This window comes from Chanos chanos, chromosome 6 (assembly GCF_902362185.1).
Source record: "Chanos chanos chromosome 6, fChaCha1.1, whole genome shotgun sequence".
NCBI classification, from domain to species: Eukaryota; Metazoa; Chordata; class Actinopteri; order Gonorynchiformes; family Chanidae; genus Chanos; species Chanos chanos.
Genome location: NC_044500.1, coordinates 25,345,798 through 25,373,693, shown reverse-complemented (window position 1 = coordinate 25,373,693; position 27,896 = coordinate 25,345,798). Strand labels below are relative to the sequence as shown.

At 41.8% G+C, this 27,896-nt stretch overlaps 1 protein-coding gene across 1 annotated transcript in view; it reads right to left on the bottom strand.

Moving 5' to 3' along the window:
* The window catches only part of cpne9 (copine family member IX), a 101,119-nt gene extending 73,552 nt beyond the window's left edge, over positions 1 to 27,567 (bottom strand). Inside the window, exons 1-4 of the mRNA XM_030776621.1 lie at positions 27,491 to 27,567; positions 23,026 to 23,066; positions 15,319 to 15,365; positions 6,402 to 6,505 (exon numbers count right to left, since the gene is read on the bottom strand). Coding sequence (XP_030632481.1) covers positions 6,402 to 6,505; positions 15,319 to 15,365; positions 23,026 to 23,066; positions 27,491 to 27,567 — 269 coding nt within the window. The remainder of the gene's footprint in view (positions 1 to 6,401; positions 6,506 to 15,318; positions 15,366 to 23,025; positions 23,067 to 27,490) is intronic.
* Between the last annotated feature and the right edge of the window lie 329 nt (positions 27,568 to 27,896).

The following is a 27,896-nucleotide window of genomic DNA, read 5'->3' as shown; positions in this document are numbered from 1 at the left end:
CTTTATTTTGGACAGGCTATTATTAGAGAGAGGTAATTATTTAATGTGTTACTATGATCTACAAGATCATAATGCAAATGAAACAGCACACATCGTTTTAAGTTTCTGTGCTATTGTGAAAGCTACAACGCGAAATTGTTTAATTAAGCTGATGCAATATACATATCTATATCTGTTTTTGTTTTTTTACCCAGCCTGTATTTGGAGCCGGCCTTTATTTGGCCAAACAGGTGGCACCCCCCCCGACATTATTTGGGACCAGGCTTTTATTTGAGAATTTACGGTATATATACTGTATATGTATATATGTATATATATAGAGAGAGATTTTTTAACAGATATCATCCTGTATTGGCTGGTTTATCTCTTTTACAATGACATCAACCAGTGACTGACTGTGTGTCTGTGGAGACGAGAATTTTCCAGATGGGATACGTGCAAATATTTTAAGGATAATCAGTTGGGTTGTTTTTAGACTGGTCTTGAAAGCCCAAGTAGTAATGTTGGAACAGGCTCCGTGAGCTGCTTGAGAGATAACATTTTCCAAAATTATCACAGAAAATGTAAACAGCGGGCACAGAGATCATTTCTAAAAGTGAGAGCGAAACAAAACCATATGAAAACATGGCAAGTCAGTGGTAGTGGGTGGTTTCCTCATTACAAGTGCACAGAACGATCTGATCCCTGTTTCTCAGCTTTCAAAAACCATCAAGATCTTATCAGGCCTCTGGGTCTTATCAGGCAAACCACAATTTACAAAAAAACCAAAATACCCTCGCAAAGAAAGCATTAAAATTACAGCGAGAAGAACAAACACAAAGGGACTTCAATGAGTTGTTGATTCAGTTGTCTGATAGCCAAGATTCATCCAGTTTATTTGAATAAATTTTGTGTGCATTTAGTGTTGCGATTTACCACATGGCTTGCTGTGGGTGTACTTTCTAATCTGTGTAAATCTCTACAGTAATGAATACCAGCACCTCTCTCCAGATATGCATGTAAAACAGCTTTCATCTTCACGGTGAGTGGGGTAGGGGCTTGTGGGGGAGCGGAGATGCAGGACGCTAAAAATATTTTTTTTTGCAACAATCACTCCTCTTCCTCCGTCTTTAGCCCAATGAACTTCCATCTGAGAAACCTCAGCTTCCCCTGGGGAGGGAAAAAGAGAGGTGACTGAGGAGGGGGTAGTCCTGTCTATATTTACACCAGACCGGAAACACAGCCGCTTCGCCATTGGAAACACACGCTTCCATCTCATTTTCCATCTAGAAGATGGATGATGTTTGTTTGAGGGCTGATCAATATGTGATTTTTAATTGGAAGCTGACTGACCAGGCAATGCACTGGGTCAGTGAGAATGGAACTCTATCTATACATGTCTATGCTCACAGACCATAACCTCTACTGTGACCATGACCACACGCTAACTCATGGGTTTGAGCCTTTGGGTATACTCAGGGCTGTGTTTCTGAAAGTGGGTTTAGTGAAAACTCAGAGTCAGTTAAGTCAGAGTAAGTAGTAAATCTACTAATAGAAGAGCCCTATGGCTTCATTCTCTTAGCAAAACAAAGCCATAGGGCTCTTCTATTAGAAGGTTTACTACTTACTCTGAGTTAACTAACTCTGAGTTTTCACTAAACTTGCTTTCTGAAACAGGACCCAGGTGTCTTAAATAGTCAGAGCTGTGTGAATCTGTGGACCTCTACTGTAATGTGAGGTATTGTTATACACAGTACAGAATAATGTCAAGATGAACAGAACAGGAAATGAACAGGAGGGTGTCAGAAAAAAATATGGTGACAGTAGCATAAGGCAATTTTTTTTTTTTTTTTTGGTCTTACACTACTTTCACTGAAAATTAATCATTAATCAATAATCATGATTAATCACAATCATGAAGCTGGTAAAAGTAGTCCTGATTTAAGATATTTCCATATACTAAATTTCATAATACAGTAAGTTGTAGGTGTCAAATAACTGAATTAAAAAAGAAAACAGAATTCATTATATTCAGATGTCCATATCACTATTGTCGTTGTTGTCGTTATTGTTGTTGATGTTGCTATTGTGGTTGTTGCTGTTGCTGTTGCTGCGTTTGTTCAGAACAGTAGATTTAACTACATGTCTCTGTCCATTACTGAATCAGCAGAAGCTGATGGCGATGTCAGGATGTCCCGACCTAATATAGCTGTCTAGCTCTGTGAAAACTCAGCAAGAGGAGGCTAAAAGCATCTTAGTGTTGCAAACAACATTATACTGTTATTTACTGTGACGGTCAAGTGCCACCGCATGGTTTCTATAAAAACAATCACATACATATCTAAATGGTCAGTGTCTCCCTACATCAGTCATTAAAGACTCTTACCTAAACAAAAATAATTTACTGTCAAATCACTGGCATTTCAAATTAAAACATCCAAAGCACTGGTGCTGGAATACAAAACCAGACTCTTGCATTGCCTTAACCTAGATTAGCTGAGCTCATAGCGGAGTAGCCCCTCAGACCCGCGTGAAAACGACACTTCCACACATATCCAGCATTAGCATACCCACTCGCCGAGGGCTACATGTAGCGCTTTGCAAGATAATTAGAAATGCTAGGCTGGTGTATTTGCATGCCATGATAAATCGTTCTGTGTATTTTTAGAGTTCTGAGGGCCCCTCTGAGTTTAGTTCTCAGTGCTGAAACTCTACAGTGGTAAAGCATAAGCCCTAAAGAAGAATAAACAGTAAAATGTGGAGAAATGATGAAAGGGAAAGATTGAAAGTATCCGGAGACTAACACATGGTGAATGATGTGCTGTGAGCTGCTTTGGAGGGCATATCATGAACTCTTCCTCACAGGCAGTTGGTTTAAATAGTCTCCTGAACGTCAAAGGTTACGTGACATGGTGTGACAAAAATCTAAAAACCCTACTTAGATCAGAGGGCTAGGTTTACTAATATTAGCTATACTTATTAGCAGCTAATTGGCCAGTCAGTCAGTCATTAGATACCAAATGCACACAAGGCTCTTGTTAAGCCTCTGTAGACCCAGTTAGCTCCTTATCGAGTCTGTCTGTAGTACGATCAGCATTCAGACACCTCTACTCTACTCTCCTCAACTCTCTCAGCGTCATTTTAATACTTCTTTACATTTAAGAAACAGAGAGAGAGAGAGAGAGAGAGAGAGAGAGGTGAAGACAGAAGTACCTGTTGTGTGGATTTTAAATTGGAGAAAATAAAGGTATGGAGAACAGACTGAAAGACAGAGAGAGAGAGAGAATGAGTTATATAAATGAAGAGAGAGAGTGAGAGAGAGAGAGAGAGAGAGCAACGGAACTAAGAGAGAGATAGTGAGAAAGGGAAGAAAGACAGAAGGAAAATGGGAGGGTCCATCGGTGGCTTTTTCTTAGGGCTCATGGTGAGCTGTGTATCAATAATTCAGCCGTAATGATTTTCAGTAGGGATTAGAGCTCCTAGCTTAGCACCACTACAGGGGTTCTCCAAATACAGTGACTCAACACACACTGCCACAGGTAGCATGACTCAAGCACTTCATGACTTATGGCTCACGTCCTGCTCTCTCATCTCCTCTCTCTGCCCTCAACAGCTAGGAGAGCTCACCCATGATGGATCAGATCTTCATAAAAACACACCACAGTCATTTAGCTCAAACGCTGGGCACGTTTTAGAAGAAGCCCAGAAACAGTTTAATGGTAATACAGTTGACTGATGCTGTCAGGCTACGACTGTCCCCTTTTGCCAAATGTGGGAACTTGATAAAAAAGGAGCATTATCTGCATATTTCACACAAATCTGTCTGAACAGGAGTACTACAGTCACATGGATTAGAATACTACAGTCACACGGATTAGAATACTACAGTCACATGGTTTAGAATACTACAGTCACACGGATTAGAATACTACAGTAACATGGATTAGAATACTACAGTCACATGGTTTAGAATACTACAGTCACATGGATTAGAATACTACAGTCACATGGATTAGAATACTACAGTCACATGGTTTAGAATACTACAGTCACACGGATTAGAATACTACAGTCACATGGATTAGAATACTACAGTCAGATGGTTTAGAATACTACAGTCACATGGATTAGAATACTACAGTCACATGAATTGGAATACTACAGTAACATGGATTAGAAGACTACAGTCACATGGATTAGAATACTACAGTCAAACGGATTAGAATACTACAGTCACACGGATTAGAATACTACAGTCACACGGATTAGAATACTACAGTCACATGGATTAGAATACTACAGTCACATGGATTAGAATACTACAGTCAGATGGTTTAGAATACTACAGTCACACGGATTAGAATACTACAGTCACATGGATTAGAATACTACAGTCACATGGTTTAGAATAATACAGTCACATGGATTAGAATACTACAGTCACATGGATTGGAATACTACAGTCACATGGATTAGAATACTACAGTCACATGGATTAGAATACTACAGTCACATGGTTTAGAATAATACAGTCACATGGATTAGAATACTACAGTCACATGGATTAGAACAATACAGTCACATGGATTAGAAGAGTACAGTCACACGGTTTAGAATACTACAGTCACATGGATTAGAAGAGTATAGTCAAATGAGCACAGAGCCATAGAGGTTACACCACCTTAGATCTTTTCTCTGTCGCATAAACACACTCACACACACACACACACACACACACACACACACACACACACTTCAAACCCATTTTGAAGAGAGCTGATTCCATGCTCCATCTGGTTATTGACCTCCAGATGGCTAGGTTCCACACAGTCTTCCTCTAACCCTGCATCAAGGCCAAGAACGTGTTTTTAAAAATATATCTCTCAAATGGATACCCAGAGAACCAGAATGACCAAATGGCTGCAGCCCAGCGCAAAGGATGGACAGGTTATCAGTCTAGATTTTTGTAACCACGAAGCAATGAGTTTGGCAAAAAGAGTCCTTTTTTCATTGCCTTTTTACTTTATTTTTGTTCCTCCCCAGTGTTTGACATTGAGAGAGAGAGAGGGAATAGGCAGAGAGCAGACATTAAAAAGTGAACAGACTGCTGTGAAAAACCCAGACTGTTAGCCTTGCTCTAACACTTCTCTTCCCTCCTTCACTCCTCCTTTTCAACACTCAGAAACATTACCTGCCTCTGTCAGAGCACGCCAGAGTGGAGGAGAGCAGCTTCTGTACCACTACTGATTACAGCCAGAGAAATCCAGGCAGAGAGAGAGAGACAGAGTAATGTAGAGATAAAGAAGGAGAGGACAGAAATGGATATGGAGAGTGGTGAGAGGAAAAGCAAAAAGACAGGTGGAGTAACAGAGGAGGACAGTGTAGTCACAGTGACAAGCAAAAGGAGCAAAAGCAAGAGACAGGTACACACTGCAAAAAGAGAGAAAGCGAAAGACACATACATACTGCAAACTGTGAAAAGGGAGTGTAACCCTGTGGTATAAAAGGACATCCTTTTTTTTAACATACACTGTTCAAAAACATAAAAAATCTTTTTTTTTTTTAACACTCATAACTAGTACTTTAGCATGAATGTACAATATATATGACTCCTGTTTACTCGTTCATTCAGATCAAGAATCTAAGGCTCTTGTCAGAGCTGTGCTCACAGTAATAATGAAGAGACCAGGGAATATTCTTGAACTGAACTGACCTCAGATAAAGTGAAAAAGGTAGAGATGCACACTTCTTTGTATGTGAATGTGTGTGTGTCTGTGTGTGTGTGTGTGTGTGTGTGTGTCTAACTGATATTAAAGACAGTTTGCTCTGAGTTCCACCTGATCTGTCCCTGAATGCCAGTGGCCCCCCTCCCAAGCAGAACCATCGATCTCCTTCCCCAGGGTTGCAGCAGGAGAGGAAGGAGAGAACAAGGGATGGAGTGATGTGGAGGTGTGAGTAGGAAGGAGAGAAGGAGGGATGGAGTGATGTGGAGGTGTGAGGAGGAGCATCTATCTCTGCCTCACTTGCAGGGGGCTTTAAAATGGTGAACAGGGACAAAAATTCAGTGATCAAAACACATAAGTAGCTTTTGTGTCCTTCTAATGTCTCCTGATCATTTGTGATTTATTTTTAATATTAGTGATACAGCCCAGTAGCATTAACAAGATGAAATACGTGATAAAGTATGTTATACAGGTTTCAAGCTGAAACCCAGGGAGAAATGTTACTGTGGTAAATGAAACAGCATATTAACTAGATTGTTATAGGTTCCAACCCTAGACATGACAGTTCACTGCAGCTCTGCATTAAGGGCCAATGTTATAACCGAAGGATTGGAGTTTTGATGTAGGCAGTAAAAAGTGTGACTCACTGTAGACAAGGGCATTAGATAAATGTATAACTGTAATGAAAAGGAGACTTACACGTCGAAGCGAAGATTCTGCTTCTCCTCAAAAAAGAAGTCGAGAACAAATTTCCGCACAAAATCTGGATTCAGGGTGTTGTCAATAACTTCTGTTCGGCCGAACTGTAGGGGAATGGAGAGAGAGAGAGAGAGAGAGAGAGAGAGACATTGAAAAGGTTCTATTATGGGCATGGTAACCAGCACTCACACATAATCCCTCTGCAGAGATACTTTACACGAGGTATTTCAATGTTTGCTTTTGTAAATTCAACTCTTGTTTAAACAGCTCCTTTTCCTCTATTGCTTCCTGTGAGCAAGATTTTTTTCTTTTACTCTCATTGAATTTCATCTGAGTGCATGAAACTTTTTCACCACTTCTTCATCTTTCTTTCTTTCGTTCTCTCTTTCTTTTTTTCTCTTTAACCGTACATCACCATGGCAACACTTTAAAGCAAACTCCATTTCCTGTCACTGAATAGCGTGGCGCCGTGTTACGTGGCAGTGATAAGCTATCGATCGGCCCACTGCCTCCGTACCTGGGAAGGCAAAGACCCCTGCAGCCTCAAAGCCCATCGTATCAATCACCTGATTCCCCACTCCAACAGCAGTGATTACAGTCTCAATACCACAAAAAAGAAAAAAAAAATCTCTAATCAACACACAGAATCTCCCAAACGCTCCCACCCACCTCACCTCTCTCTGGTCGGCTTACATTTAAATGGTGTGGAGTGATACACTGGGGCGTATTGGAGTTTGAATGTGAGAGTGTGTGTGTGGGGAGATTTGAGGTTTGATTATGGCTTAGAAGTGGATCAGACATGGCTTTGATGTGTCACGATGACGTGACATTTGAATGTAAACAAAATGCATGTAAGAGTTAGAGTTTTGCCTTGATATTTCAGAAAGGCAAAGTGTCCAACGAACAAGAAAGAAGCAAAACCCAGAATGACAGGGGAGAAGACACAAAAAAAAGAGAGAACTATTGCATCCTTTGTTGTAAACACAAAAGAACTGTCTCTTTTCCGTGTCTTTTCAAAGCAGAGACCTTTTTGATTTTTCTCCGACTCCTTGATTCTCCTTGAAGAGAATCTATAGAAACAGCTGCTGATCCACAGCTAAAGGAAAAGGGGGAAAAAATCTGGTTGTTTAGAATCAAACTTGACTCTCTTTTCTCACTGCCTTTCCTAAAAGCCATCCACCATGTCCTACACACACACACACACACACACACACACACACACACACACACTGCATGCCCCACTGTGTGGAGGCAGGCATGCTGGAGCCAGGACACAGCAGGCTGGCTTTGTGTGGTGGGTACCTCTGGATGGAGACTTGAAAACCGCCTAGCCTCCATTGGGAGTCAAAGACAAGCGCTCAGAACCATCCAGTGGTACAGCCCATCTCATCAGGTGTTCTCTCGGCAGATAACGTGCTTTCATGTTGAATGTCTGTAGTGCATTTCAATGTCAACATCTCAGGATTCATTAGCAAGCATCTGACACATTGTACTGTGTACGTGTCGTGTGTGTGTGTGTGTGTGTTTGTGTGAGTGGGGACAAAGGGGGGAGAAAGCCTGTCTCATGGTTGCATCAGTCTCTTTTGATTCTTGACAAAAAAAATATTGGTTGAGATAAAGAGCAGTGTGAAGGTAACACATCCCTGTAGGCAAAGTGTGTCACTCAACATTACATTGCTTTTTGAAAGGTAACTTGGTTAACCTGTCAAACTGACGTAATTATAATGTGCACTTCATCCTGATAAATACCACCTGACTTTCTTACAATACGACAGCAAAAACATCAAACTCACCGGGAGACAATACAGAAATAAGAGAGAGAGAGAAACCAATATGACCACAACTCAAAATAGTCTCTTAGTGTATGCTTTTAGACCACTCCAAACTGTTTGACTGGGCTGAAAGACTGTACACACTCTAAAAGATCCTGAGATGTTAAGTAGAAATGAGGGAAAAGAATGAAGGTGTGTCACGAGACATTGCTTTTTGACCGATTTGACCAATATTAGTCTGCAATGTGTGTTCTATCAGCTATACTCCATTGTTGAAAGTCAGTCACAATACCAGAGTACTCCACTGATCAAGCCAACACCTTCAAACATCATAAGATGCTGACGTTAAGTTTTGCCGTGCCGCACTGTGCCAATGCAACTACATCTCAAAAGTTGTACATCTCATCTGTTGAAGTGCAGGTGCCTTCTTTGGTGAGTCCGATGATCTTAACATGTTGCTGCTACGTAGCTTAAGCATAGCGACACTCTGCCCAGTTGCTGTAGTCTGTGTGCTCTTGGGTGAATCTTATTCTGAAACAGACTTTCTGCTGAGATACAGAGACATGGCTATATGAGGTGATTTTAGGTAACATACAAGTAATCAGTTGTTCTGCATCACACGGTTGGTGCAGACTGGATGGTGGTGCACTGATACAGTGAACAGCCCGTTCCATCTCAAGCCAGTACTACTCTCTTGGGTCTGTCAACTGCAAGTAATTCAAATAAAGTTAATTCACTGTCATGTTCCTGGAACAATTCTGGGACATTATATTGAGGTGTGTGACGTGGAACCTGCTGGAAGTATCCATGGGATGAAGGATAAACTGTAGCCATGAAAGGATGAATCTGGTAAGCCTAGATGTTCAGGTCTGCTGCTGCACACAAAAATTCAAGACCCGATATGTGTCGGGGAAAAAAAAAACATACACAATCCATCCATTGTATAATCGCTACCAGACTGTACCACAGACACCCAGCAGGATAAATCCACAGACTCAATTCTGCTTACACCAAATCCTGACTCTGCCATTAGCATGATGCAACAGGACTTAGTGGACAAGCTGATGTTTTCCCACCCCTAAATTGTCCAGTGTAGGTAACTGTGCACTCGGAGGAGATGCTTCTTCATATTTTCAGCTGACAGGAGCAGAACCTTGGGGTGGTCATTTTCAGCTGAAGTCCATCCGTGACAAGGATATTGCATACAAAAATGCAATTGCAATCTGCTCGTGTGTCGTGTTGTTATTTGCCCGTTTCCTGGCCAGCTTTTTCGCTTGCATGACTCTCGCCCATCCTCCTTTGACCTTTCACATTAATGAGTTACTTGTGCCCACAGGGGAGTGCTGCTGCTGCTGCCGGTGCTGACTGGTTGTTTTCATTTGTTGCACCATTCTGGCTAAACCTCGTACACCACGGTGCTTGAAAACCCCAAGGGGCCGGATGTTTCCGAGATACTGGAATTGGCACAGCTGGGACAGGCAATCAAACCACGCTTAAAGGTATTTCGGTCACTCATTTTGCCTTTTCTAAAGTTCAGCCCAATGGTATCTGAACAGCTCAATGCGTGTCTGCCTACTTTATATAGCATGTGACTGTCCGCGGGACTGATCTATTGTCATGAACAGGGTGGTGTGCTTAATAGCCTAGCTACAGAAGGGATGCTGATGGTTGAAGATTCCACGTAAACTCTATGATAAAGAATAATGATTGCAAAATCTTTATGCTGTGGTCAATATATCTTTACCACTTCAGCCAAAGAACTCCAAAGAACTGGTGCTGTTCATTTAGCTTAATTACTCCCTTTAATGTGGCTGAGAGGCTAAAAGTTTTGTGCACTTTTTGTAAATTCAACCAAGAAACAAACAGAGCACACCACATAACAACACTGACAGTGTAAATTCCACCTAATTTGGATTTTTGGCATGCAGTTCTGCTGTGTTCAGATGGGAATTGACATAATGACACAATGTTAAGAAACTGAACTAAGCTGGTTTTCAATGTGTGTGCAAAAAACAACCTATTTCTGTAAAATTTCAATTTGTTTAATTTATTTTATTTGCTTGCCTACAGAGACTATCAAAAGCATTTCGACACAAGAAAAGAATGTCCTTGGCTTCTGGAACTTAGAAACAAAATTGTTACTCCAGCATTCTCAGAAGCATGGTTACAGTTGCTACGGTTACAAAAGAGCATATCATATTGTCAGGTGTGTTTGGAAGTGGGCTAATAATTGGCTCCCTGGACAACACTGACGGCACGAGAAATGCTTTCCATGGGTCTCGGAATGCTTTAGGTAGCAATTAGATTAGAAAGCTGTTTTCCCCTCAACTTATCTCCAGAAAGTTTTATACTGTGCTTGACTGCTTTTCCTGCGTTTTTTTTTTCTTTTTGATTAGGACAGTGTGGAGAAACTTTCCCCTGACAGAATCGACACATCGCAATGACTGTCAAAAACAACAACACAACAAATGAATTTCTCCTGACCTACATCACTTGGACGTCCAATCATTATGAGGGCAGTTTGGGGGGGTGGGGGGGGGGGGGTTATTTTAAGTGGACGATTGGCAACTCCCATTTATTAGAGTGGAACTGAATACTCACTTTTTTATGTAAAAAGCAGTAAGTGTCCATCATGGAAATTTCATTTCTCTCTCTCTCTCTGTCTCTCTCTCTCTCTCTTGCATGCTCTCTGGCATGCGAGCGCATACATACACAGAGATACACAAACCAGGTCTGGCCCTGAGGATGTGTGGCCAGAGATAAGACTGGGGGAAAAGGGAGCATATGGGTAAGTCCAGGCTTCAGCCCATCCTGGCAGTCAGATCAGTGGGGGGGGACGTGACTGCACTCCAGGCCGGCCATGCAAGCTTTCCTTTTCCCTTTCATTAATTCTCTATTCACTGAGGTGTGAAAATCACAGATTGCTGTGTGAAAGGTTCAGAAAGCATTTTTACGTCTCCAGATTTAGCATAGGTGTAGCATACGACCGCTATTAAAACAGAATTAAGATGAAATCTCTAACAGATTAACATACGAGTGCCATTTAAATAGAACGAAGCTCTGCATAGTGTTCCTATGCCAATCTGTTCTGGATCTGATCTGAGATGGATTTGATTTGAGGGCTATAAATTGAAACAGATGTTTATGTAATGTATATGTGTTTGCTTTGGATGTCTGGGGACACATATTTGCCCTAAATGAAAGTTACTACAGGGAGGAGTCAAGAAGGCTGTTGTAACCGAGTTGAGAGCTGAACATTATGTTTTCTCCTCATCTGTTTCTGACGCACATCCTACAGGACTACAGACCAATCTGTTAGAGGTGTACAGAGACATCATTATCTGTATCTGTATCTTTATCTGTTCACTCAGTAAAATGATCTGTCTCTGTATCTGTATTCAGACGGTAGACTGGACATTGGTGTGGTTTATACCGGAAGCCACGTTATGTCGGGCAAATGTTGTATTTTCTAACCTAATATTCATTGGCAATGCAATTGTTTTGCCTTCAAAGCATCAAATTGACGTAATATTGGCATATAATTAATTATGGAATATATTTCCACACCCTCATACTGTACTTTTCATCTCTCTCTCACTCTCTCTTTTTTGTATTTTTATTTTCAACTAAACTAAGTTTTATGAACTGTCTGAACCCCACCACCACCATCCCTTGGGGGACATTGGGGGACATTGAACAATCAGAAACTGAACAAAATGTTTTATAAATCGAAAGATTCTGTTTTGCATTTGGAAATAAAAAATATTTACAAGAAGATACAGAAAAATATCCTTCAGTTGAAGGGAATAATCCTAAATTTCAATGATGCTGCATTCACAATTCTTGATGTGTTAGTGTCGCTGCGGTTTGCGAGGGAAACGTGAATTACTATTTTACAACAGTAGTTTGCGCTGACTTGGTGCGGGAGACTACAGAATATAGCGATCACTTTTCAACAATGTGTAGTAAATGAAACGACTTTTGACTGTTTTTTAAATGGAGGGAATGAACACACAGCTAAAAACTACAGGTTCTATGTTTCATTTTGATGATGTTTATATTGTGTATATGTATTAATATTTCTGATTTAATGCAAGAATAAGTAAGTTAAGGGGAAAAGAGTCTTCTGTTTCTTTTCATTTCTGTCACTGTGAGAAAAGACACGTGCTGATTTATCATGCAGTGTGTGTATGCACGAACTGAGCAGACGATTATAGCAGTTTTAATGACAGTTTCAACCAAACAACCATTGTAAATAACAACAAAACAGTGTCATTACCACAAATAATATATGTGTTATATGAAAATATATGAATCCACGTAAATGTGTAGATGTAATCTCACAGAAATTTGAGTTTCTTATACTGCAGTAGTCACACACTGAACAAGGTCAGAGCAGTTGGTCATCATTTTACAGTCATTTTCTTGATGAAGAACCTTAAAAGAGACCGATGTTTATGTTTGTTTCACTCGTTGTCATGGAGAAAAGCCTTAAAATAACTGCCGTTCAGGTTTAGGTGTATTATACTCAATTTCTAACAGAACCTTAAAATAGGAAGTGCTGAATATAAGATTTCCTTTTTTACTTGCTGTTCGTCATAAATTTGTTCTTTTTCTGTAAAATTTGTATACATCTAAATTAAAAAGAAAGAAATCTGAAGTTAAAACTTAAGTTTGCCTTTCAGGGAAAAAACTGTGACACCAACTGAACCGTTGCCCAAATCTGATCCTATTCATTATATTTTTCTTGTCAGAGAATAAAATTTATCCGTTTAAAGGAGTGAATGGGGTGATTTAGATGGATTTTTCATTAGGGATGAGAAGGCAACAGTAGAGCAAGGTAGCCAAGAGCAGGAAATATAAATATAATAAGAACAATCACAGAATCCTTACAGAAATTACAGTCCAAACCAAAATCCATCGGCCAACCATTATATGATATGATATGATTGTTCAATATTTTATCACTGGACATACTTGTAAGATTCTCTAAGGTTTATTTCATTTAAATGTCTTTTATTTTGTTTACAGATGTATTTCTTATTCTAAACAGGAGAGTGACTTAGCTAAGAACTGTCCAAATAAATGAGTTTCCAATACAGGACGATACGTTTAGGAAACAATAAAGACAATTCATTGTCCATTTAGGCAAAACTTAAGCCATGTTTAAGATGAGAGACAAGGTAATAGGAAAACAGCCCTACATAAATTTATGACAATGACAAAGCAAGGTGCACAGCTGTTTCATCTCATGAATACTGTTCAAACAATCGGTCTCCATAGGGTTATTTCTGTACTGTATGAAATATTTACATCTGCCCAAGTCTGTATGTCTACGGTCCTGGTTCCTCAGTGGTGATCGTGTAAACTGAAGATTTATACAGACACTGATGAAGGGACGTGTCACCACTCAGACGGAGAGAGTTCATCGTTTCGTGATGGACTAAGAGCAGTGGTGTTTAAGAGCACTTGGATCTATCAGACTATCGATTTGCGCTGATGTGCGTAGACATGTTTTGCAGTGAAGTAGTGATTGAGACTTGCTGGGCTCTGAGTGCCTGATTAAGCCCCTGTAGGGTTAGCCACTGAGACTCTTTGATAGGCCCACAAATGACATGTACGACCCCCGGCACAGGAAGTACAGTGACACATGAGACAGAGACAGAGCGGGACAGACAGACAGAAAGAGAGAGAGAGAATGAGAAAGAGAGACAGAGAGAGGGAATAAGAAAGAGACAGAGAGAGAGAGAGAGAAAAGAGAACAGACATGAAGCTATTGACAGATGTTTACTGGGTTACAGGGTGAGTAGTGAATTGCTACATGGCTATTATCACTGTGCTGTTAGAACACACTTAATCTAACACACAGTAGTGTGTCTCAGTTCATCTCCACTGAAACCCTGAGAACAACAATGCACAGACATGGTTTTGATACACTAATACGGCCACTCAACACAACCACCATGCTTCAGAGGAGTGTCCTTCACTGTTGACTTGTGACCCGCTGAAACGCAACTTTTGCTGAACAATTTCAGCTAAATCTCAGTATTAAATCCTATCTCTCCAAAGTCAGGGTCAAAGGATTCAGGATTTCAAAAGTAAGATTTCATTTCACTTAAGTCCTGCACACTGCATCTGCTCCTAAAATCAAAAGCCCGGGCACCGAGACACTTTTATCCAACGAAATCTCTCCATTTTTCTTGCCAGTTTGGAGCGTCAAATTACCCATAATCTTTCCTGGGTCTCTCTGTCTTTAAGCCACCTGTCTAGAACTGATTGAGGCATACAAACCTTTTCTCTGATACACATAAAGCCAGTCAAAGCATCCTCATTGTTCCATACCATGAACATGATCACCTGACAGAGCAGACATAGAGAAGAGCTCTGATTGGACACCCTGGGCCGCTTATGCACCAGGTGTGAGTGCAGTGACTGCAGCCCAGCAATGAGAGCGACGGGGACCCAGACTGTAACACTGTTCCAAAGGGACCTGGCCAAGTGCATTCCTCCTGGAGCCCTGGATAGTACAGCTGGGATTTGAACCCTGAACTGCAGATTCAGAACATGTGTCTGCACAAAGGGACCTGCCTTGATACTCTGACTAAAAGACAGTGTTCTGTTCTGCTCTGTCTTCTATTTGGTTTGGAAATGGAGATGTCACAGTGAAAAACCACAATGAAACACTTCTTTCATATAGCGGCAAGACAACATTTAATTGTCTAAGCAGAGGTTCAATAGCATTTCAAATCAAGTAATCCCCAAGATTTCTTTGTAATGTAGCGTACCATTCAGAATTTTTTTTTCAACATTTAAAAAGGTGAGTTGAGGAACACCCACCGTAAACAGGCAGACTAGGTAAATACTGTTAGAACATTCACTTGTGAGAGAATGGTCACTTTTCAGACAGCCCGGTCTCTGTCATTCACATGGTTTAATTTTTGTTCTGAGTAAATCATCTCTTCTCAGTCAGGAACTGATTTTTTGTGTTTTAGGTCATTATGGAAAATGAAAAATGAAGGCCTATAATGAGGGTGAGCCTTCTCTAATAAATCACGAAAGAAACCCTGTCTTTGACCAAGGTCTTTACAGTATCAGACTTACGCAGCTTTGAGACAGATACAAATGAAAAAAATACAGTTACTCACCTCTCTCCATTCCTTTGTTCCAATGCCTTGTACATACAGCACCACAACTGCAGTAGAGAGAGACAGAGAGAGAGAGAGATGGTGGCATTAGCACATATCATGAGATGTTAAATTAAATGCCACATCACATTAAACACCATCAGATCTGTGTGCAGTCAGAAAGATGTGACCTTTCCCACTTTTCTCTTCTCTCATTTGAACTTAGTGGCAAATTAAAGAGACAAAAAAGACACAGCTCACTGCTCAACAATGTTCAGTCGTTATGCACACAGACAACAAAACAGTTCCACGCACTCAGGGCACTCAGGGATGGACTGAAGACAGGTATGGACTGAAGACAGGTGTGGACTGAAGACAGGTATGGACTGAAGACAGGTGTGGACTGAAGACAGGTATGGACTGGAGACAGGTATGGACTGAAGACAGGTGTGGACTGAAGACAGGTGTGGACCGAGGACAGATATGGACTGGAGACAGGTAAGGACTGAAGGCAGGTGTGGACTGAAGGCAGGTGTGGGCAGAAGACAGGTGTGGACTGAAGACAGGTGTGGACCGAGGACAGATATGGACTGAAGACAGGTAAGGACTGAAGACAGGTGTGGGCAGAAGACAGGTATGGACTGAAGGCAGGTGTGGACCGAGGACAGATATAGACTGGAGACAGGTAAGGACTGAAGGCAGGTGTGGACTGAAGACAGGTGTGGGCAGAAGACAGGTATGGACTGAAGGCAGGTGTGGACTGAAAGCAGGTGTGGACTGAAGACAGGTGTGGACTGAAGACAGGTGTGGGCAGAAGACAGGTATGGACTGGAGACAGGTAAGGACTGAAGGCAGGTGTGGACTGAAGGCAGGTGTGGACTGAAGACAGGTGTGGGCAGAAGACAGGTATGGACTGAAGGCAGGTGTGGACTGAAGACAAGTGTGGACTGAAGACAGGTGTGGGCAGAAGACAGGTATGGACTGAAGGCAGGTGTGGACTGAAGACAGGTGTGGACTGGAGACAGGTGTGGGCAGAAGACAGGTATGGACTGAAGGCAGGTGTGGACTGAAGACAGGTATGTCCCACACTGATCGAAATCCTCCACAAACATGCCCAGAGCCGACAATGGAAAACAGGACATTCTGCTGTGACTTGGCTCCTGTGTGAGTATAATGCTACCAACTGCTGTTTTACTCTTTACTGATAATTTCCTTTTTTTTGTTTATGTTTACCTTCATCTAACAACCCTTCATGCCCATACTCTCTCTCTCTCTCTCTCTCTCTCTCACTCTCTCTCTCTCCCTCTCTCTCCCCTGATCAGTATTAATTAATTTATTATAAGTGGACCAGGTAGAACAAGGTACATACACTCTCTGTGTTCATTTAACAGTGGCCAGTTTCCTCTGAGGTTACTTTTCTCTTGATCTGTCTTGCCCCCTACCCCGCTCTTTAACAGACTATTTCTCCCATTTGCCTATTCCCACTTCTCTTCTTCTCTTCTTTCTTTTCTTTTCACAATCTTTTTCCGGTCTTCCTCTCTTGTATAGCTCCTCTTTCTTGTCTTCTCCATCCATCCCACTCTACCCTATCTGTCCTTCTCTCTCTCTCTCTCTCTCTCTCTCTCTCTGTCTCTCTCTCTCTCTCTCTCTCTGTCTCTCATTCCCACATCACCAGAATGCCACTTCAAAGCCAGCAGCAGAACTGTGCAGGAGCCAATCAGCATAAAACCAGTGCCACGGGACCCAGGCAACGGAGCGTGAACGCCACAGCCCAGGCCCTCAATCCCCTCTCTCCTCTTCTCGCTCCTCTCCTCCTCTTCAAAGGAAATTAAAAGAAAGAAAAAAATACAGTGCTGAGCCAAATGAATAAATAGAAGAAATGGATGTAGGATGGAGTGAGAGTAGGACAATAAAAAAAGAGAAATGGGCTCTCCACTGGGGGTTTAGCAAGGACTGGATAAGTGATTCTAGTATGTGAGAGAGAGAGAGAGAGAGAGAGAGAATGAGGGAGAGCATGAGAGTGGAGAGCTTTGACAGTTAAACCACAGGGGGAGTCATTTCCTCATGTTTACTGACTCCTGTGTGAAAGCACCAAGGGAAAGTTTGGACCTAAATCTGTGCCAGCAAAAAAAAAAAAGAAAAAATCCCTCTTTGTGGCACATCCTCATTCATAAGTATCCATGTGGAGGTGGGTGGACTGGTGAAGGAGACAGAGGACAGTGTGTTAGACATGATCAGTGGGGTTCACTGGGGTCCCACTGCTGGTCCGTCCCTCCTCCCTTTCTATAGGAGGAACAAGAAGGGAAGCTGAACTGGGAGACAGGCGTGCATGCACATGAAAGCGGTCTCCTGTTCCTTGCACTCCTTAAGAGACCGGCCTACTCACCCACACCGGATGGACCGGATGGAGGGATGGGGGAGAGATAGAGAGAGATGAAAGGGTACAAACACAGGGGTTTCTCTTTTGCACTCAGTCTGGTCTGGGTTTGATGTACAGGACATTCTCTCTGACCCAATCATTATCATCCCCCCAGCCGCTCAACACACACACACACGCACACACACACACACACACACACACACACACATACGGATGCGCACACACATGCGCGTGCACACACACACACACACACATGTGCACTGTATCATGCCTCCCCCTTAACCCCTGCTGAATCACAGAGACTGTTAGCACAGAGTGTTCTGTGGATCCATGCGTGTGTGTGTGTGTGTGTGTGTGTTAAGATTGTTTGTGCTGTCCAACTCAGGGTGGATTGTGTGAGCTATGTGAAGGGGTAGACTGTGAGCATACCCTCAAAGCAGACCCCTGCGTGTGTTCAGCAAAAAAGGTGCTTCAAAACAGCAAGCTGCACTAAGGGATAATCAAGCATCTTTAAAAGCTCTTAAAAACACAATAATCACATTATTTCACCATTACTGTCTCACTTAAATCAAACACGTCCTCAAGTCAAACAACTACCAGTGCATAGAATTTAAACTGCCGTGATGAGCTTCTGCTAGCTGTCATAACTGTGTGTGTGTGTGTGTGTGTGTGTGTGTGCATGTGTGTGTGTACGTATGACATACATATCTAAAAAGTAGGCACATTGTAGGTTATTTTTTTCCGGGGGGGGGGGCATTTTTGTCTTTACTTGTTTATTTGTTTAATTTTTGTCCCAAACAGGTAGTGATTTTAGTCCTGTAATATTTCTATAACTATCAAAATAATTTCTATAATATTTCTACAATTAATCCTTAGTTACAGTAAAATGGAATTCGATGGGGGATTGGCATTAAGACAGAATGCATAATGTGTGTGTGTGTGTGTGTTGTTGTTCATTATCCTCTAACTGTCATTTGTGATAACCTTGGCCATAACTGTCCTTGTTGAGAGGAGTAAGACATGAATGGAACTCCAGTGGAAAGGAAAAAGAAAAAAAAGAAAAAAAATGGGTCAGGCTTGAATAAAATAAAGGCCCAGGAGACGCCCGATCGGAAGCACATCTGACACCGCAGCGAGAAGGCTTCGGATAAACGCTCAAACTGCCACACACACGTTTGAGAAATGGCAAAACAGCTGCTCTCCATACACAGAGCACCACGTTCACTTTACACACTTTTCGCAGAGAAATGTCCTCTTGAAAACATTCAGAGGAACGACAGTGACAAACCCTGGTCTAACAGACTGAGAACAGAAAAACAGCCGCCCTAACAAAAAGGAGCACAGCCCATCCTTACGAACAACAGCCAAGCTGACATAAATTACCTTTTCGTTATCTGCTTTTTAATTAATGTTCTTCAAGGACTGTTGAGTCTAAGAGAGACTTCGGTTACGCAGACAAAAGAAGGTTAACCCGCTGTCTAACTCTGAGATTATATGCCAAAACTAAGAGGACCCTAAGTGTAAAATATGTGGTGAATGAGAAAGGGCCTGTGGAGGGGAGAGGGAGGCAGGACTGCGTGTAAGAGGTGTGGGCTGTTTTGATTGAAAAACCTAATGAAAGCAGAGCCTAATTTTAATTGCTTTAGCTCAGAGCAGATTGGGAAGGAAGGCAAGAGCCCTTGGGTACTGAAGTTTATCAGCATGGAATGAAGTCACACACATACTCACACACACACACAAACATACACACATACACACATGCACAGATACACGTATACACACATAAATGTTAATATACGTGTATGTTTATTTATATACAAACAAAAGTAGAATAAGAAAGAGTGGTACTACCAAAAAAGGAGGACAGTATATCATAAATTAGCTTCTTGTTATCAGCTTCATATATAAACATTATACATAATATACCCACAGCTGCATCTTCATGTAAAAGGTCAAAAGTCAAAAGGTCAATTTAATGCTGCTGTATTAAAAGACACACACACACAGACTAACATGTTCACACACATTCACCGCCAGTCCTTCCCATGCACCAAACATCAACCCCAGTGAAATGCACTCAGTCAACATCAGATACAAATTGCATATTTCTCTCATACACACACACACAAACACACAGATACAAGACCCGAAAGTGTGTGACCATCCAACACACATCTAATTCATGTTTTATAGCAGTCCTGAAACTACATTCACTGATCATATGCTGCAGCCCTCTGACCGACACATGCAGACAGACTAAGGCAAAGGAGGAGGATCCACAATCAAAACTCTTAACCAAACAGTCCTCCAAAAACACACACACACACACACACAGGAAGACTGAGAGAGGGAAAGAGAGAGTCCATGATCGGAAATCTTAACCAGTCCCCTACACACACACACACACACACACACACAGAACTTTAAGTGATGGGCCCATGTTTATATATATATACAGACGACCCCCAACTTACAATGTTTCAATTTTTCGACTTTATGATGCCGTGAAAGTGATACGCATTTAGTAGAAACCGTACTTCAAATTTTGAATTTTGATCTGTTCCCAGGCTAGTGATATGCAGTACGATATTCTCATGTGATGGTGGGCAGCGACAGTGAGCCTCAGCTCCCAGTCAGCGATACTCTACATTGTACTGTGTTGCCAGCATTTTTTGGATTTTCTGTATTGTGGATATTGTGTTTTGTGATTTCGCATCCCATCATGTCTACAAAATGCCCATCTGTGTCTCCTGCCTCTGGTGAGAAGAAGAAGAGGAAGGCAAATGTAGGTGTTCTGAGCACGTTTAAGGTAGGCTAAACTAAGCTATGGTGTTCGATAGGTTAGATTAAAGTTAGATTAAATGCATTTTCGACTTACGATATTTTCATCTTACGATAGGTCTATCGGGACGTAACCCCATCGTAAGTCAAAAAACATCTGTATATTTATATGGGTCCATGTAAGGAAACACAGTGATCAGTGTGCAAATCAAATTCCTGCCCTCAGAGATAATACCAGTGAGTAACCCATTTTTCGTGTTATGGCATTGTAGAACCCCTGTCCCTGACCTAATGGCTAACTGGCTGATGTTGGCAGAAGGCCCTCTATCCAGGCTTGAATTCCCTATGCCCTGCATACTGGTCACACCACTGTTTTTGGACCTGCTGGTCTCGCTGCAGGTTTTCTTGGGCCTTGGTTCAGTATTTCTCCAAATAGTCGCTCTTTCTGAAGCACATACTGCACATTTACTGCTCAGACGCTGCTGCTGTAGCTGCCTCCCACATCTTCTCCAGCTGGTAAAGTGGCACCTGGTCAGACCACCCACAGACCAGTTCAAACATGGGAAACCCAGCAGCTGCCTGCAATACCCCTCTGTTGGCAATTGGGAGAAAAGTCAGTGATTTATGCCAGTTCTTACTAGTGTCTGTGACAAACTATAATCATGTTTTTGAGGCTTACTACATCATTCGATGAGACCATCTGTTTACGGACAATCTTAATGGCTATGATTCCCAGCTGTTGGTGTAGCTGCTTCATTTTCCCCATGTGAGGATGGTCCTTTGATCTGTTGTGATCTCTTCTGGTCCTCCAACCCTGGAAAACACCTGGACCAATGCATTGATTACCTTGGGTGTGGTTATAGCGTGCAGGGTGAAGGTCTCCAGAGATCCATTGGCACACTCACAGATGGCATGGATATATCAGTAAGCCGCTCATTTCTAAGGATCCTGTAATGTCCATACCATGTAACTGGAAAGAGGCAGAATTACTGACACTGGCTGCAAAGGGGTTGTTTCAGACCTGCAGCACTCATTGTTGGACACACAGGGCAAATGTTGCAGTATATTTTAATGTCAATTAAAATTTAGTCTCTTCCGACAGTTGCTCAGGCCAAATCCATCATCCACGTACCCCTTTCAGCTGTTGATATGTCATGTCGGGCCTCTCTCTTCATGGTACCAATGACTCCCAATAGCTTTCTTGTCAGTAGAGGTGTCAGTCCACCCTTCATCTGGCCACTTCCAGGTCCTGGCCATCAGCCTGGACAGCAATAAAGAGTCTTCTATGTCATCCCTCCATTTGCAGGCTGGGATCTTTGCTCCCTTCTGGGGCACCCTCTGCAGTTGGCATTGGGTACTGACTGATCTATAGGGAGTGTCTGGAAGCTGGTGGGGTTCCCACTCCTGTTAAGACTGAATACACAGCTGAGAGCCTGAGAATAACCTCAGCACTTTGTTGGTATGGGGAGTGTGAGTCTTGGACTCTTCATAGTCGTCATGCTCGGTGTTCACTAGAGGGTGGAGCACTGTATCATGGAGACCCTCAGGCCATGGGTCTGATCCAGTTGACTCTTTGACATCTTAATCTCCTGGTGGCTGCTTTTAAGATTGAGGTCCAGTCATTTTTGTGGTTCCACTGCTTTGCTCCTGGCCATTCTACTGCTGACACCTCATGTCAGGTAGCATGGGCCAAAATGATGTCTCCAGAGAACAGTACCTTAAAAACTTGCCTCCTCACCAATAGAGGAGTGCTACTTCAATTGCTCCACAATCTGTGACGTGATGTGCTCATACTACTGTGAAAATCCCCCGCTCCCAGAAAAAAAAATCAGTTCTTCAATACATATGGATGTATTAATCCATTACACTGAAATGGGAATATCAATCCATAAAGGATAAGTGAGTGTAATACATTTTGGTGTGTTCCACCATGAACAAAACCAAACATACACAGCATGGGACAGGCACAACTAAGCCAGCCCAGTTTAGGAGCCCAGTCTCTTGTTTGTATAGGCAGCAAAGATTTGCACAGACCGAACTGAAAACCTGTAGAAGCAGGAACAACAGAAAAACAGAGTACTCCAACATAAAAAAAGTAAAGAAAACTAGACGAATAATTTCAGAAGCTACCTGTGCAACAGAGTGAGTGACAGAACCCACACACCAAATATACACATTTCCCAACCTACACAAACACACAGACACACAAACACACACACTCACATGCAGACACACACACACGCACACACATAGCTGATGTGTTAGGCTGTATAGACAGCACAGAGCCACACATATAAAATCAGTCAAATGTTATTAGCTGGCTCAAAGGACTCCTTCACTGATCTGGTATTTTAACTACATGGGCCATGACAGCATTTTGACATGTCATTTTTAAAAAAGAAAAAACTATATCAGACTATTATTGTTCAAAGGTTTCTGACTTGGTTACCGATGTTCTCTCTCCCTCTCTCTATCTTTATCTGTGTGTGTGCTTGAAAAACTACGTATTCTGCAGATGCAAAAAAAAAAAAGAAAAAGAAAAACCAACTATGAAAAACAAAACATACCTGGATCTGACTTGGAGAATGTGTCCATGTCCAGTAGATTCCTAAGAGAGGGAAAAAAAGAAAAAGAGACAGAGTGAAAGAGAAATCAGACATTGACAGGTGTCAAGGTGACTTTCTCCTTGAAAATCAATCAGCCAAATCAATCAGTAAATGTGATTCATTAGAAACAAGACTCATCAGCACAGATCATGTTCACAGAGCAGCAGCTCTTCTATTGGCTAAAAAAACCCTCATCACTGACTGACTCTCATATGATTTGGGTAACAAAGAGACAGTCACTTCAGTGGTACAGAGAGATCATCACAAAACAAGACCATGCCCAGCTGTGGGAGAACACAATATTAAAAGTTAGCACTCCTATTTTATGCGTGCCCTGATAAGCAGACAGTGTTGCATTCTTGGGCCAAGAATAACTCAAAATGTCATTTCAGAGAGGTGAGTCTCAGCAGGTATGCCACAGGCGACAGCTACAGTGATGGGAGGTGCAGAGAGAACACCCTCACCCACCCCCAGGTACTCCCAAACTCTACAGGGGGCATATTCTGCTAACATGGAAAACCAAGCTCTAGGGCTGGGGGGTGGGTGCTGGTGATGTCACACTGCTGTTCTCAATGATAAAAGAACCGGGAGTTGTTTTCATTCGTATGAATAACAGTTAAGAACCAGGCTATTAAAACCCAAATACTGGTAATTATGGGAAAAAACATCTGCTGGAAGCTTAGACGATCTCTGTGTGTGTTTGTGTTTAACAGATGGAGTTTCATGTGTGGAATGCTCTCCATACACTGTTCAGGGTGGATGTTCAACCCTCTCTATCTTTCTCTCTCTCTGTCTACCAGATCTCCAAACAGGGACCTAGTGGTAGCATCAAGTCTTACATAACAAATATATTCACACTCACTCCCTGTCCAAACACATACACACATACACAGGGCAAAGAGAGAGATTATGAAAACAGAATAAATAAACAGAAAGACAGGAAGAGAGAGGAAGGTATAGCAGCAGAGTGAGAGCAGAGAGGAACCAAAACAAAATGAAAGAAGATAATAAAGGTAGACAACCTGGAAGACAGCACTCTAAAGGTGAATTAAAAACACCAAGGAAAAACTACAAGAGATTGGAAAGAACAATACAAAAAGTGGGAGGGGAACCAGGGAGAGGAAAAGGTGGAGGGGGAGAAAAATATATATAAACAGAGAGGAAAGAGAGAGAGAGAGATGAGGAGGGAATGAAAGGGACTCAGAATACCATGCATCTTTAGTGCCTGAATGACCAAGCAATCAATTTCATTTCATTCCTCTCTGCTCCACTCTGCTCTCTCTCTCTCTCCTGGCCTGGAGCTACACGGGACATGCTTCCATGGGTTAACCATCACACAGAAATGGAGAGAAAGAGAGAGAGAGAGAGACAGAGAGGAAAAAACAAAACCAATTGTTTTTCTTCTGTGTGCAAGGCTTTAAAAGCATACTATAGTGTGATGTCCTGCCATATCAGCCACAGACAGTTTTTGTTATGAGCAAGGTGTGTGTGAGTTTGTGTGTGTGTGTGTGTGTTTGTCTAAGCCTTGCCCTGACCCACACACACACACACACAAAACAGGTGACAGTAATGTTTCCTTTTAGTCAGTCACATGGACACAGTCCCTTACAACTGTACATAACGTGGAATTAAACCATTTTTTAGCAATCAACATTATTTGACACAATTAGACACCATTAGCTCCCCACTGCATAATGTATTGAAAAACACAAAATGAAATACAGGAAGAGGTAAAAAAAAAGAAAAAAAGAAGAGCTCCAATAATCTTAATAATTTCAGTAAAAGACAGGAGCGACAAGAGGAGAGAGAGAGAGAGAGAGAGAGAGAGAGAAAGAGAGAGAGAGACTAGATCATTAATAATAAGCTGACAGTCAAAGAGAAACATTCAGGTCAGTGCAATTAGTGACTGAATCCTTATTACTCATTCCATAAGGCAAATGGATTATACAATTGTGAGTTATTGTATCTGTATTAAATATAGTACAAATCGGGGGGAGCACAAATTGCAAATTCAAATGGCTGTGCTCTGGTAGTCCAGTTGAACTTTATGGTAGTCCAGGTTTGCAGAAACATAAAATAATTTCCATTTATTTTTTGTGGTTAATGTGACTTCCTTCTTCTGTACCAGTCTCTAATGGAGATTCACTGGAATGGTAGGACTTTCTTTTCCTTTTTTTATTCGGCCTTAATTCATAGCAGCATATTCACTTTAAATTGTGCAAAATGATGGGACATCTCCATTTGCTTTTCCTAACTTACCCCATCTCACAACTCAAGCCGAAAAGAGATGAGCGTTACCAAATTAGCCTTACTTGAGTAAACTTTCCTCATCTGCTGGTTAACGCTATCTAACTGACATTTGACTGAAATGGATTATCAAATAGCCAGGCCTTCATTAAAAATCTTTAGCGTACCATATAAACCGAATCCCCATCCAGTGGTAAAGTCAGCAGGAAATAATGATACATCATGAACTGAGCTAAATTTGTCCCTAAACGATCTTTTGATGGTGTGTTCAAAATGGTTGGTTCACGAGTTCACGAATAACAGGACCATTACCTCAAACATGCCTACCCCCCCCCCCCCCCCCTCACCCCATCATGTAGCTGACACATCACACAGAAAGAAAATTCCTTCAAGGAGCCAAGTGGATTGTCAGTCAATGGTATTTAAGATGCTATTTTTATTTGAAGGCCAAAGTCTGTGGAGGACAGCTCTAGCAGTGAGCAGCCAGGCTTTGGTTTGGTAAAGTTTGGTCATCCGAAGTCAACATTTTTTCATCTTATTTGTTCAGTCAGGTGATATATTTAGCCAGGTTACAGAGACGTTTCTGACCTATGATAACCGCTGTAAGCTGGTGTCTGGGGTGCTTCCCTGTACAACGTCACTTTCTCACGTTTAGTGCTCTTCTTTGAATGTATAGTGTATTAGTGTATTTACTTAACTAACTAATGAAGTTCTCACCTCTCTATCTTCCTCCAACACACACACACACACACACACACACAGGGCAAGCGTCTTCAAAGAGTGTTTCTAAGGAAATTAAGCCGACCTGAATCTGTCATTGGAGAGTTGGACTGAGGGTGGCCCCTCAGTGGCCCTCCGAGGAAGACTTAATCAGACTCAGACTCAAATCCCAACGTGATGAATGTCTCCCATTATACACAAAACAGGTTATAACGTGCACATCGGTTTTCCCCCCTCTAACAAGAACGGAACCAAGCTGACGCAGTACGACGACACATCCACCTTTACATTTTCAGCTGAGGACCACTCTGAAAAGACTGCTGTGAGTCTGTTTTCATCAGTTTGTTAAAAGAAAACAGTTTGTTAAAAAAAAACATTTAAACTGCGGCCAGTATATTGACAACTGGTAAAAGATACTTGCCAGGCTGTAGCAAACAGACGACGATCTGTGTTAAACATAGTAATTCTAAAGAACACCTCTGGGACAGTTATTTTGCGTATGTCATACTGTTTAAGATTTAGGCAGAAAACATAGTCCAACACCTATATTGCTCATACTTTTGCGTTAAGAGTTTTTAAGGATTTTTTAATGATTAGTAATGGTCGTTCTACAAAGAGGGGCGTGTCGTTATAGGAGCTATGCTGAACGGGATCATGAGTCCCCAATTATATTGTTGTATAAATTACAGCTAAAAACTACAGGTGATAATTACACAAACTATTCTCTGCTGTGATTTTCAGCATGCAGAATACTTTTCTGTGAAACACAACTTATGTAAACGTAACCAAACTTATGTGATGAGCAAGAGTGATTGGATATGCGCAGATAAAGAAAGAGCAGAGGAGTACTTTACATGTAGAGAGACGCTGTAACGCAATTCGAGTAGTCAGCTGTTGTTTGAAAACCCTTCAGGATAGTCAAGCCTTAAACTATGAAGCTACAGCCAGGAATAAAACCTCGATTTGCTCCGTTTCTCTTTCAACAGCACAGTTTAGGCCTATATACAGTGAGAGAGCATATTCATGTGATGTGTATGTGTGTGGTGCGATGAGATGAGGGCGCGTGGAGCTCTTGTAGACTCTTAGGACGTTCGGAGCGCACGCACCCCCTCACTGCTCAACACCTACATCAAATGCAAATTCCGCGCGAGGGAGAAGAGAACACCAAAAATACTTGCGATGCAAAGCCTTTGCCCTCAAAGGCTACAACAAAAATTATTCGCATATAAAATGCAATCATATTGAGCTCTTTTCTCTCAATTTTTGTCGTCCTTCTCTCAGCTTTTAAAGGAAAACGTCTTTACTAAGCGTACATTCAAGTTGTCTGTGTTTTAAGAACACTCGCGAAAGTAATCGTTATCAGCATAGTTTCCACAATATTCGTTCGATATCTGAAAGTGATACAAACTGGTTGATATGAGTTAAATCAAATTATTTAAATAACATTTCAAGGGCTTACCTGCAAGAGACTGTAACTTCAATCTTAGTTGCAGGTACGGTAGAGTGAAGCGGATCAAAATCCCCGATAGAAGCCATTCTCCGATTTATGATTCTCTCAATTCAAGTTTTCAGTTTATCACACAATGCAGCTGAATAACGTTTATTTTTTCCGTTCATCCGAGTCAAGAAAAAGAAGCGTGAAAAACCACTGACAGAAAATTGTAGACGAACGCCCTCGGACACTTTTATGCGCGAGAGGAGTACCTGTGAGGCGCGCCTCACTGCTCGAGACGTTCCATGTGTCGCGTCTCGCTCGCGGACTGAATTCAGTCATCGTAGTGAGCGCTTCACTGGATGAACACCGGCGGATCCTCCTTTCCTTCCGCCATTATCCTCCTCCATCGGCAGGTGGTGACACAGGCCAA